This window comes from Arvicanthis niloticus, chromosome 17 (assembly GCF_011762505.2).
Source record: "Arvicanthis niloticus isolate mArvNil1 chromosome 17, mArvNil1.pat.X, whole genome shotgun sequence".
Taxonomy (NCBI): domain Eukaryota; kingdom Metazoa; phylum Chordata; class Mammalia; order Rodentia; family Muridae; genus Arvicanthis; species Arvicanthis niloticus.
In genome coordinates, this window is record NC_047674.1 from 42302196 (window position 1) to 42315960 (window position 13765).

Consider the following 13765-nt stretch of genomic DNA (forward strand, 5'->3'; position numbering starts at 1 on the left):
CATCCAACAGGGACAAATGTCCCATGCATATTTGCTCACCAGCCATGTCGATGGCAAAAGGCCTGTCTTCTCTCCATCCAGTGTACCAGCCAACAACTTTGCCATTTTTCACCAATGGACGTTCATAGCGTCGCCCGCCAACTAGACCCACAGGCCAGACAGAAACTTTGCGGGTGGTCCTCATCTACAAAAGAGGAAAGAGATGAGCATAACTTTTATTAATATGTAGTGATCCATGTGGAAAGAATGAAGTTACTATGGTTTCAAAAATGTCCAAAGGGAATCTTCACACACCCTCCCCCACCACACACACCCAGTTCACTGTCATTTTGACTTTCTCAATGTCTTTGGTTTTGCTGTTCATATAGATGGCCCAAGACTTAAAGAGAAACAAAGGCATAGTAGTGCATGCCTTTAGTCCCAGCACTTGGGAGGTAGAGGCAGGTGGATCTCTGAATTTGAGGCCAGGTCTACATAGTGAGCTCTGGGACAGCCAGAGTTCCACAGCTCCTGTCTAAGAAAGGAAGGAAGGAAGGAAGGAAGGAAGGAAGGAAGGAAGGAAGGAAGGAAGGAAGAGAAAGAAAGAGAAAAAAGAAAGAGAAAGAAAGAAAGAAGAAAGGAAGAAAGGAGAAAGAGAGAGACAGAGAAAGAAAGAGAGAGAGAGAGAGAGAAGAGAGGAAGAAAGAAACTAGGTGTCAGTGCCCCAATATCTCTTATTTGAAGCCAGCCTGTAATTATCAAATGCTTCCCATTTGTCTCCAGATTGAATCTACTTGAGAATTAACTCCCTGTTTTCTAAAGTGAGTCATTTTATTCCCTAGGAAGCTTCATGATGCAGTAAGTGAGGTCATTCAGAATGACTTTCTCCAAACTTTTCATTTTTATAGACACATACCTTGGCTGGGAAGCAGAGGCAGACAGATCTCTGTGAGTTCAAGGCAAGCCTGGTCTAAGTAAAGAGTTCCATCACAATAGTAAAAAGTAAATGACATCATGGTGGTGGCTGAAGCATGAGGTTGGTCAGTCACATTGTGTGCAGATGTGAGCAGGAAGTAAGGCTGGGTCATAAAACCTCAAGGGAGTTCACAGGAAGGATCTATTTCCTAAAGGTTCTAAAATGTTCCCAAACATTGTCACCAGCTAGGGACACCTGTAGGGGGTTGGTCTGATGCTGCTTGTATTCTAATGCTAAATACTGGTCCTCAAGATTTGGTTGTTCCTGATGAGAAGATCTCACAAAGTGATGCCATGTGAACCTTAATACCAACTTAACTGGTCAATAAAAGGATAGAGACTATGGTTGGGCAGTGGAGGGAAAAGGGTGGGACAGGAATTTTGAGAACAAAAAAAGAGGAGAGGAAGATGGAGGAGGAAGAAGCAACTGCCATGGACAAGAACTGCATGGCCAGGAGAAACAGCAAGTAACAAGAGACCTATATCGAGGGAATAAGTTAGTATAGCCCCAGATCTGCCCAATCTAGGCTTATAGCTTGTAAATAAAATATCTGGATTGTGTGTCTTTTATATAGGCTTGTTAGGATTATAAATTTATATTACAGACACCAAGTGTTCAGACACAGGAACCTATGAGTGACATTTCACAATCAAATCATAAAAGGTAGTCTTACCAGATTCACAAAATTAAACTAATTTCTTTTGTGTTATCAGATAGTAATGGACTAACACTGGAAATAAATAGCAATTACAAACTATGACAATATGTGCAGATTGAGTAATATACTCTTGAATGATCAGTGGATCATTCAGAATCTAGCAATTAAAACTTCTTAGAATAAAAATACAACCAATTACAACCTTTGGGATAAAGGAGAGAGATGTGCATGAAGAAAGTTTACAAATACAAATATTTACATAACAAACAGCAACAACACAGATAGATAACGCTGCACCTTAATATTGTAGAGAAACAATAAGCCAAACACAAAGGAGTAAGTGGATAGAGATAATATTAGAGTAGAAATTAATGAAATGGAGACTAAAAGAACAAAATAAAGAATCAATGAGACAGAGTTGGATCTCTGAAAACATAAAAAAAAAAAAAATGTCAAACATCAGTCAAGGGAAGACCCAAATAAATGATCACAGATTTTGAAAGGAAACATCAGAACAGACACCAACAAAACCCAGATGATCTTTAGGAAATACTTTAAAAATGCATTCTAAAACACAGAAGAACTAAAAGGAACAGATAAATTCCTAGTCCTATATGATCTATCAAAACCAAGTCAGGAGGATGTAAACAACTTGTACGTAATGATCAATGAGGCTCAAACTGTTGCACGCACCTCCCATGTCCCCTTTTCACCCGTGGAAGAGAAACACGAGAGGCAGAATTCGGGTAGTTACCACAGAGGCTTTACTCTTAAGTGAAGTCCGCGGAAGGGCTGAAGACAGGAAGAGGCCCAGCTTAAATACACCCTAGAGTGATGTACTCACTTCTGATTGGCTGTTCACTCATCACCCAATATTACACCTTGGGATTGGCCAGTGACTTTGGCGGCCTTTCTGCCTTTGCAGCTGCGCAGCTAATTGTTTACTAGTGGAGACACGGGATGCCCGCGCCATCTTGGAATGGCGAATGCTGACTGCGGCTCCCAACATCAAACAATAATAGTCTCCCAGGAAAGGGAAGTCATGGTCAGACCAACTCATCACCCATTCAACTAGACCTTTGTCGCACTTCAATGTATCTTCATGATCAAATCCCAGAAGAAACAGTAATAGAAGAGAATTCCTTAATAAATGAAAAACTTATGGCAATACTACACTAAATGAGGAAAAACTCCAAGTATGTCCTCTAAAATCAGGAATGAGACAAAGCCATCTCTTTTCTTCCTCTTTGATCAACACATTGCTTGATTCTTTAACCTTTAGAAAGTAAGGCAGGGGAAAGAAATGAAAGGGATACAAAGAGGAAAGGAAAGAATCAATATTCATATCTGTAGAAGGCATGGTCTTACACTTAAAAAAAAAAAAACAAACTAAAGACCACGCTAAAAAACTCTTATGAGTTTTAATACTTTTAGCCAGGTATCCAGATACAACTAAATTGTCTTAGTTAGAGTTATTACTGCTGTGGTGAAGCGCCATAATCAAAGCAACTTGGGAAGAAAAGGGTTCATTCAGCTTACACTTAGATCTACCACTGTTCATCATGAGAGACAGTCAGTACAGAAACTCAGACAGGAAGCTGAGGCAGGAGCTGATGCAGAGGCCATGAAGGGGTGCTGCTTACTGACTTGCTTCCTATGGCTTGCTCAACTTGCTTTTCTATAGAACCCAGGGCCACTGGCCCAGGAACAGCACCACCCACAATAGGCTGGGCTCTCCCTCGTTGATCACTGATTGAGAAAATGCCTTACAGCTGGATCTCATGCAGGCATTTCTTCAACTGAGCCTATTTTCTTTCTGATGATTCTTGGTTGTTATCAAGTTGACACACAAAACCAGCCAGTACAGGGACCTACCTAACACTAGGTCCTATGACACAGAGGGGTGATACTGTTTTTCTCCTCCTGGCTTGTTCTGACTGCTTTTTTGTAGAACCCAGGACCATTAGCCCAGGGATGGTACCATCCACAATAGGCTGGGCCTTCCTGTACTAATCACTAATTTTAAAAATGCCCTAGAAGTTTGCCTACAGTCCCATCTTATGTAGGCACTTTCTTACTTGAGACTCCCTCTTTTCAGATGACATAAAACTATCCTGCACAAAAATCAACAGAAAAATTAGTAGCTTTTTTATATAGTAATAATGAACTTGCACAGAAAGAAATTAGGGCACAACTACACTTGGTATAGTGGTTTGAATAGGTTTGACCCCTCCCCCCAAGTGTTTGAATGCTTGACCAACAGGGAGTGGCACTATTAAGGAGTTGTGTCCTTGTTAGAATAGGTGTGGCCTTGTTGGAGGAAGTGTGTCACTGTGGAGTGGGTGTTGCTAGTCTTCTGTCTGCCTTTGGATCAAGATGTAGAATTCTGAGCTCCTCCAGTGTCATGCCTGCCTGGATGCTGCCATGTTCCTGCCTTGATAATGAACTCGAACTCAGAACCTATAAGCCAGCCCCAATTAAATGTTGTCCTTACAAGAGTTGCCTTGGTCATGGTGTCTGCTCACAGCAGTAAAACCTAAAGTAAGACACTCGCAGTAGCCTAAAAAAATTAAAGAGTAAGTATAGCAGGTGAAACCTATATAATGAAAACGTTAAGATTCTAAAGGAAGAAACTGGAGAGAGGCAAAGACTCTTCATGTTTGCAGATTGGTAGGGTCAGTATCATGACAATAGCTATGTGACTGAAAGGCAATCTACAGACCTAACACAATTCCCATCAATTCATAGGAATAGAGAAAAACAAAACTTCAATTCACAGGGAAGCACAGAAGACTCTGGATAGTGAAAGCAAGTCTAATCAGAAGGGAAAATGTGGTCACTATCCTAACACCAGACCTCAAATTCTAATGTGGGGAGAGACAAAGTTGGCATGGTATTGGTATGAATACCAAGAGATGACTCAGCAGTTAAGAACACTGGCTGCTCTTCCAGAAGATCCAGGTTCAATTCCCAAGACCCACATGGCAGCTCCAGTTCTAGGGAATCTGGCTTCCTCATACAGACACACGTTCACAGGGCACATCAATGCACATAAAAGTAAATACATTTTTTAAAAGGCAGTTAACAGTTAGACAATGTCATATAATACATTTCTAAAGCTTACATTGTTAATTTGTTACTTTTTTAAAAAGGTAATTGGGAACTAGAAAAATGGCCATGTCTCAAAATAAATAAATAAAATGGAAAACCTACACTGAGATTACATCTCGCAATAGTTACAATGACTACAAACAAGGGGGAAATGTTAGCAAGAATGTGGGGCAGGGACAAACAAAACCCTCATATACTATTGATAAGAATTTAAATCAGTCAAGACACTAGAGAAATCAGGATGAAGATCCTTCAAAAACCTTAAAAATGTATCTACCCTTTGACCTAGCTACACAGCCCTGGTCATGTACCTGAAGAAGCTGGCATCAGCAAACCACATGCATACTTGCCCAAATACATCTACCGTAAGTGTGTCAGCAGATGAATGGATAAAGAAATTTGAGATAGACAGACACATAGTGTAGCCTGTTCAGTCATCAAGAACACAACTTATATGTCATTGACAGGAAAATAGGTGAAACCAGAGATTATCCTGTCAAGTTCAATAAGCCAGACTCAGAACTACAAATGCCATGTTTTTTTTTTCCCTCATAGGTGAACTCTAGATTTAAAGAATGTACTAAAAATACATGTACAGAGAACAATTGTAAAGGGACAGCCTAAGTGTACCTGTATAGGTTATGAAATAGTAGGAGTTAGAAGATGCAGCCAGGGGAGGGGTCCATCGTATATCTGGGGATGTTATAGAGAACCAGAAGACGTAACAAACTCATGCTCTACAATGACAATATTTGCTAAAACGACCTGACCATCCATATGACAGAATGTAGGACAGTGACTCTCAACCAAAGGTCATCATCCCTTTGGGGGTTGAACGACCCTTTTACAGGGGTCACATGTTAGAAATCCTGCCTATCAGCTATTTATAATTCATAACAATAGCAAAATTACAGCTTCTAAGTAGCAATAGAATAATGCTATGGTTGGGGGTCACCGCACCATGAGGGTCTCAGCATCAGGAAGGTTGAGGACCATTTATTTAGAGCCACCAAGGAAACAAGCCGATGATGTAGATCTTGATCAGTGTTGCCCTTGAAACACATCTGTGGGTTGACTCTGGCAAGAATTATTAAAGCTGGAAGACCTACTCTGATGTAGGCAGTGCCTTCCCTTGTGCTGTATGTAGGAAGGACTACATAGAAAAGGAGAAGATGAAGCTGAGCCAAGGGTTCATTTCCTTCTCCTCCCCGAGAGAGGATGCAGTGTGACCGGCTGCCTCAAGCTCTTGCTGCCATGATGTCCGTGTTTTGTTCTACTGGACCCTGGAGCCACAACAAACCCTTACTGTCTTAAGCTACCTTTACCTTATATTCTATATAATCAATGGGCAAAGTAACTTCATGTAGATACATATCTAAATGCCCCACAAAACACATACATACATACATAGATACATACATACATACTTGTATATCTATCGACCTATCAATCATCTATCTATCTATCTATCTATCTATCTATCTATCTATCTATCTCATATATCGTCCATTCATCCATCCATCCATCCAAACGTCCATCTGTCTATCTGTCTGTCTGTCTGTCTGTCTGTCTGTCTGCTTGCCTGCCTGCCTGTCTACATACATACACACGTGAATGACAGGACATAAAAGAACAGGGACTATTTGTAGGGCACATGGGCAACAGCGGGAGGGTGTGACAAACAAGGGAGGATAGTAAGCTGTGCCTTAGGAGTGAATCACAAAGACACACAGGATTGACAACGTCATTATGACCCTCATTATTAATGTATACTCATTTTAAAGAAATTATCAAAAGTGACAATAACAATGATTGTAAATTGAGAAATAATTTTATGAGGAGAAGAGAAGCGAGTTGCCGGGAGGGATTTTCAAATGCGATGGGGATGCAAGTTGTGCCCTGAGCGTGAAGTAATTAGATCTCCCATCAGCCCAGCATTCTGACTCTATTCATTGTTCACAACCCACCTTGTTCTAAAAAGATTTAAAGGCGTGAAGCGTCCCAGGCAAAGAAAGTCTGACGCTGTTCCCCCTCGAATGGGAAATTACTATTTTTATAGTTTGTTACTTTTATACTAAATCATTTATGATTACTCTGCGCTAGTTCATATCAACTTTCATGATGATTTTTTTTAAAGGTCTATGGAGTTCTACCTCACTGCAGCGCGAGTAAGCGCATGTATAGGTCAGGGTCCACTTCCGACCTGTATACAGGTCAGAGCGTCTGTACGGCTGATTTAATATGTCCCATTAGGCCCTGCCTTTCTTTTCTTTTCTGTTGAGTATGGACATCTATATGTGGATATGTACCTAACTGTCCTGGTACAACTGAATTACGCTTGAACCTTTGCCAAAAAAAAGTTGGTTGTGAACATCTGAGTGGGTTTGCTTCTAGAACCTCTGCTCGGATCCATTGTCTGTGTATGTATGTATTAACTTTGGGGGCCAAACTTTTGGAATGCTGTCACAGCTCTGAATCCCTGGCCAGGTGGTATCAGTCCCCTGACAGTTTCCTTCACTTCTGAAGTTCTTTTTTCCACTGTTCTGTGTCTTTTGCATTTCTATGTGAAGTTCACAGTCTGTCAACTTTAGCACTGACTGTTCCAGCATAGAACTGAAACATCAGTTTAATGAGAACAGCACCTTTCAACACAATTAAGCAAACAAATAAATACATAGACCAATTACTAAGGTTTCACAATATAACCCTTACCCTAATTTACCACATATTCAAGCTCTTCCTCCTTATGTAAAAATATAGCAAACAGTTAAAAATATATCCTTGTCTTCCAAATACACAAAGAACTCAGTTCAATTTGGTACGCATGTGTTATTTTCACTATCAGAATGGTTTATATCTTTAAGACACAAAGAGTAGACCCTTGTGTTTTGGTGGGAGTGTATTTTAATCTGCTATCATTTCCTTTCACAGGTTTCTGTTTTTAAATCTCTCTCTCTCTCTCTCTCTCTCTCTCTCTCTCTCTCTCTCTCTGTGTGTGTGTGTGTGTGTGTGTGTGTATGTGTGTAGTACAGGCACACAAATACAGGTACCTGTGAAGAGGAGGGAGTCAGGTTCTTCGGACCTGACATTTCAGGCCCCCGAGAGTAGCCCTATATGGGTGCTGGGGACTGAACTTGGGTGCTCTACAAGAGCTGTATGTGCTCATGATATCTAAGCTATCACTTGAACTTCTCTTTGTCTTCTTCATAGTACGTAAAGTTGTGCTCTGTCATGAACATCCCAAATAATGCCTGACAGGCTTGTGTGTGCCATGCACTCATTTCAACATGGAGCTAACAAGTTGTGTGTAAAAGAGACAGCCACAATCAAACAGGAAGGACAAGAACAAAGGGCAAAAGTTTTTTTGGGGGGGTGCCAGTGAGAAGGCTCAGTGGGTTTGAGGTACATGTATGCAGGCTTGACCACCTGAGTTTGATCCTTAGATCCCACAAGAGCTGTCATCTGACTTCCACATGGGTACCACTGTACACACACACACACACACACACACACACACACACACACACACACACAGAGAGAGAGAGAGAGAGAGAGAGAGAGAGAGAGAGAGAGAGAGAGAGAGAGAGAGAGGAAAGAGAATAGATAGGTGGCTAGGAAGGGAATGATTAAGCATGACCATAGAATTTAAGGTGTTTTTGTGTAGGCTTTTCATTTAAATTAGGCCATGAAAGATACATAGGATTCAGCCCACAGAATAGACTGACCTAGGAAGCTCAGAGCTAATATTAGCTGGCAATTCACTCTTGCAGAGGACACAATGCTGATGCTGAGGTGGTGGGCAGGACTATAGAAAGCCGGTGATGCTGCAGGGTGATGTTTGCAAGTATGCTAATTATTTTACAATGATATTGTCATTTAAATAGTTAAAATGCTGAGTGTGTCCAGAAGCCCTTGGATCTGGGTAGCGCCTTGAGATTCAATGGTGAAGGCATTGTCACAGAATCAGATACTCAGTCCCTGAATACAGGACCAGTGTCCTCTAAAGAACACGGGACATTTCAAAGGAAAATAGCACAGCTGTTTGCAGGCTTCTTCATTCCCTCCTGGGATCTAACCTTTGTTCTGTGTCCTTTCACTCAGCCTACGTTCCTTAAGGATTCTCTGGCTGCTCTTGGCTCAGAAGGGGAAAAATGTTACAGTAACATTAGTAGTAAAAACTGTTATCACAGCAAGTAGAGCACCCTGTAATAACTAAAATATTCTCCACATTTTAAAGCTTTGTTACTTTCCTAATGCAAAATAACATTTATATAATAGTTACTCCTGCAGGCACCTGATTTGAGTCCCAGTCTAAACAGGAAGCAAAGCATGAAGGAGTTTTAATATTATGAACAGATCTGGCTGCCAAAGGCACTGTCTTCCTATTTACTCAATACTAATATAATATTCTGTCAGCTAATTCTCCTGCCAAAGCTTTCAATTAAATGGACAAGCTTTAAACAGCAACGCTAAACAGCTCGATGTACGTCCAGAACAGTTCCTCCACCCTCAATGGCTACAAAAAACACACAAGATATGGTCCGCATTTCCTCAGATTTTTTTTCCCTAAGCAATTGTTAACAATTTACTATAAGAACAGTTACATGAATGTGGTAACTCCTAAAATATTTTTGTTAATTTTTAATTTTTTTATTGAAAATAATTTTTTTCATACAGTATGTCCTGATTACAGTTTCTATCCCTCTACATCTCTTACTTCCTCCCAACCTCCCTTTCCATCTGAATCTACCCCCTTTTCTGTCGACAGGCATCTAATTGAGTATATAGTAAATATAATAATATAGCATAATGTTATCAAACAAATTCTAGGCAAATGGAATATAAACCAAACGAGCAAAGCAAAGCAACCAAAACAAAACAGCCATTAAATCAGCATCTCCTCTAGAGAAGGAGGAAGGCACCGTGGATACACTCCATAATGGCTGGCTCTTCCCAATATCCAACTCCCATATCATGAGCCATCTGTCTTTCTGCAGCTTTAAACTGTGACATTTTGGTCCCTCCCAAGGCAATGGCTAAGATAGGCGCCCTCAAGGACTCAAACATTTGAACTAGTTGCTGCTTATCTCAATGCTATTCATCCCACATGGTATCCTGTCTTCTGCATAACTATGAATCTTGTGTGTGTGTGTGTGTGTCTGTGTGTGTGTGTGTCTATTTTTAATTTCTATGTAGTGCCATTTCTACTTTGTGAACTTTGGAGATACATAAGCAAATTATTTTGAGGATTAAAAATGCCAGAAAGCAGAAATGGCCTTAAGATGGCATTCACAGCCTTTTTCCTGTCTCACTGGGCAGAAGAGCGAGTCTATGTCTTCAACACCTCTTTAATGTTGACCACATGTGCTCGTGATGCACGTTTAGCTCTGAGCAAGGGATGCAAGGTCTTTACAAAGCCAATGTCCTGAGAGAGAGAATGCAATTATACGACCCATTGCAAGACTAGTCATGTATGTATTTTTCCTGGTTACATTTATAAAGGAAATGGTATTGTGAGAGAATATTGAAGAATGTCTGGCCTGATCCATGGACTGTAGTAGCTTCCTCAAAGACATCGGCAAGAGCTGAGCCTAAAGCATGGACAGCAAGAACCACTAAGCGTATTGTGGGAATCCTGAAAGAGACATCTCACTGTGTTTCCACTGCGTGCTTTCATGAGTGATTGGTGGCAGATGTTGGCTTTAGGGACTTCAGTCCCTGGAGTGAGAATTTGAAGCAGAGGCTCAAATGATCCACCTGGTAATGGAGGAGTGCAGCAAGCTTCATTTTGAACATTGTGCAGTTTGATGAGGATGGACATGGTTATGGGAATATGGTGATTGACAGATGAACCCACGCCAATTAGCACACACATATTTTCTTGTGCCAGAAGCAGAGGGTTTAGAAGCAGTGATATGCTGGTAGCGGTGAGCACAATTAGAACTCAATTTTTGTTCTTGTACTGTCTTCCAATAAAAGGAATTAGGCTGATGTAAATAAATAGATGGTTTTAGGCTTCGGTAAAAAAAATATGCCAGATTTCTCTGAGATATCTTGTAAGCCCAGAAATCAGGGAAGTGTTCAGAAGTCAAAGCAAACCAAATGTTAAATCTCCCACCTGTGAGTAGGGGCATATAAAAGACATACACTAGTCCACTGAAAATCTTTCTTGCCAAAGCTAGAGTAGCATGCATAGAGAAACTGATCACAACTGAAGCTGTAAAACAACCAACTATAAACCTGCATTAACCTAAAAAAATGAAGAAATAGTCAAATCTTGCATAAAGAATTCCAAATAACTTGCACTGATAACTCCAAGAATGTAGATCAGAACTCTCTACTTCATATGCATGTGCTCTGCCCAATGATGTCCTTCCAAAGAGTCCAAATGGAAGAGGGGGGAGGGCATTATCTCTACAGTGAAGGAACCTGATAGTCCTAACTTGGCCAGATTATTAAAGTCAACATCATCATTGATAAATCACATTCATCTTATGTGCTCTTTATAGGATATGCTGAGATGGACCCTTGTAGGTGAGCTAGTTTCTTATAGAAGGAACCACAAATTCCCAGAATATAACTGACTCTAGGCCTGCAGTAGAAACTACAGTAGATGAGCCTGGAGCCTCTTGCAATGCCAGAAGGTAATGGGGACGTTCAACAACCAACCAAATAAAAAGTTTAAGTGAACCCATATTAATTGAAACCTAATGGCTAATTGTGGAACAATAAAGTACACAGTACCATGGCAATGGTCCCCTGCCCTGTGATTTGCTTCTCTAGGCACCACAACCTCAGTCTAATGGTTCCACCTGAAGGATATCCTACAAGTTGCTGACCAATACATCCACAGCATGGAAAATTGTTGTGTCTGAGGAAATTCACAGGATTGGAGATCAGCACAGGGGGGATGCTTGCTTTGCACGTGTAAGGCTCTCAGTTGGAGTTTCAGCATGGCAGAAACACTACATTTTCAAAATACAAGAAGAATTCTCATGTTTGTTGTATTAATAGCAATAAACAAGGCATGGAACCAACTTATATATATGCCAGTGTCCAACAATGGCATATATATATATGCCATATATATTTATATACATGCCATATATATGTATATAAACATATATGCCATGCCTATTTATATACATGCCATATATATTTATATAAATTATATACATTTATATAGAATTATATATATGAAAGAAATAAATATATAATAATTATATATTTATATAAATACATATGCCATATATATATATATATATATATATATCACAAAAAGATGAACAAATGTAATAGGCCCTGCCATTTGTGACATTGCCAACCCTGAGGAACCATGTTAGGTGCAGGAACATGGGCACTGAAAGAAAAATAACACATTACATATCAAATTATCAAAAATATAGAAAATATATGTTATGACCAAGGGAAGCTAAGGATAGCAGAACACAAGGAGGGATCGTGGCTAGGATCCTAGAACAGAAAAGTATCTGAGACATCTCGATGAAGAATAGACTATGCTTAACATTGGCTTATTGTAGGGATCATAGGTACATCACTAATGTGAGGAAAGGGGAAACTGAATGTGGAGTACATGGAAACTTGGTCGTATCCATTTTTTTTTTTTAAATCAAAATCTGTTTTAAAAGTAACACCACATATTTTTGCTCATATGTGGATACTAGCTGTGAATTTTAAGATTTGTGTGTTTAACTTGGAGTGTCTATAGAGGCCAGAATCCTATAAAGCATCTAGGGGGAAGAGCCTCAAGAGGCAGGAATAGTTATTTAAAAGTAGAGAAAGGCAGAAATGGGAAAGATGGAGAAGAGTTGGGTGTGGTGGGGGAGTATTAACCCAAAGTACAATGTTTGAAAAGCCACCTAGACATCTGCTTTGTAAGCTAATTAAAAATATATAATTAGACTTTGAACAAGAAGACTTTGAATGGTATATCTGTTCTCAGAAGTCATAGGTTAATTAAACACAAACCCCAGCATGGAGTATGGGAAACCTCCCTATGAGCTGATTCTCAGGGAGGCCTCACAAATCCACAAGCAATGTTAAGTGGTTACCATCGTCAACCAGAGCTGGATGGAAAGACCCTGTTGCTGAAGACACCACGTGTTCCAGGAAATAGAGATATCAAGCTGGAACTGAACCAGATGCTTGTTCCCTGCTGGAGGCTTTCTTAGTGCTGGAAGGTGCTATGGGAGACACTGGGTAGAGAAAAGCTACCTACAGTCTCACTCAACTGTGAGCTCCTGGAGCTACAGGAAGGGATCCCTAGAGGTGTGAGGATAGCATGACTGTTAGGGGCTAAACAGCCACTTTCTGGTTGAACTTCAGGTCCCCTCCACAGGAGGGAATTCATACCTACAACTCTCTATACCTGGTCAGAAGCCCACGGCTGTTGAGGTCATAGGCCCTCGGGGGAGAACCTAATTACTGCCAGATTGCTAAACAGGCATATTGTCAATGGCTTCTAAGTACTTATGCTTATATCCACTGATTTCTGCTGCTTCCAGTCTTGGCCAGAGAAGTTTCTTTATGTAGTGAGCAGTGGGTAGCGTGGAAACTCATAACTGGTCAAAGTCTGAAAATAAGTGACTGTTGAAATCTCAGTCCTAAGTGGGGTGGGTTATCTGTATCCTCCCTTCAGAGGCTCAGGGGACATCTTGGAAAAGGGGCTATAAAGAGCTTAAGATGCCGGGCGGTGGTGGTGCACGCCTTTAATCCTAGCACTTGGGAGGCAGAGGCAGGCGGATTTCTGAGTTCGAGGCCAGCCTGGTCTACAGAGTGAGTTCCAGGACAGCCAGGGCTACAAAAAAAAAAAAAAAAAAAAAAAAAAAAAAAAGATTAATAGCCACAGGATGGAGAACAGTACTTTGGCATGACATGGCTGTTCCATTCATAAATGTGTGACATGGCTGTTCCATTCATAAACTCATAACAGCCATAACTACCTACACAAGATATGCACAGGTTTGGTCCCACCAATGCCATCATGAATTAGGGAGGGGCTCACAAAGCTGCATCTCCTT

The 13765-nt window shown here is 40.6% G+C and overlaps 1 protein-coding gene across 1 annotated transcript in view; it reads right to left on the reverse strand.

The window, feature by feature from the left end:
- B3gat2 (beta-1,3-glucuronyltransferase 2) overlaps positions 1–13765 on the reverse strand; it is an 82483-nt gene that overhangs the window by 33215 nt on the left and 35503 nt on the right. The window contains exon 2 of the mRNA XM_034521360.2: positions 40–184. Within this exon, the coding sequence (XP_034377251.1) occupies positions 40–184 (145 nt within the window). The remainder of the gene's footprint in view (positions 1–39; positions 185–13765) is intronic.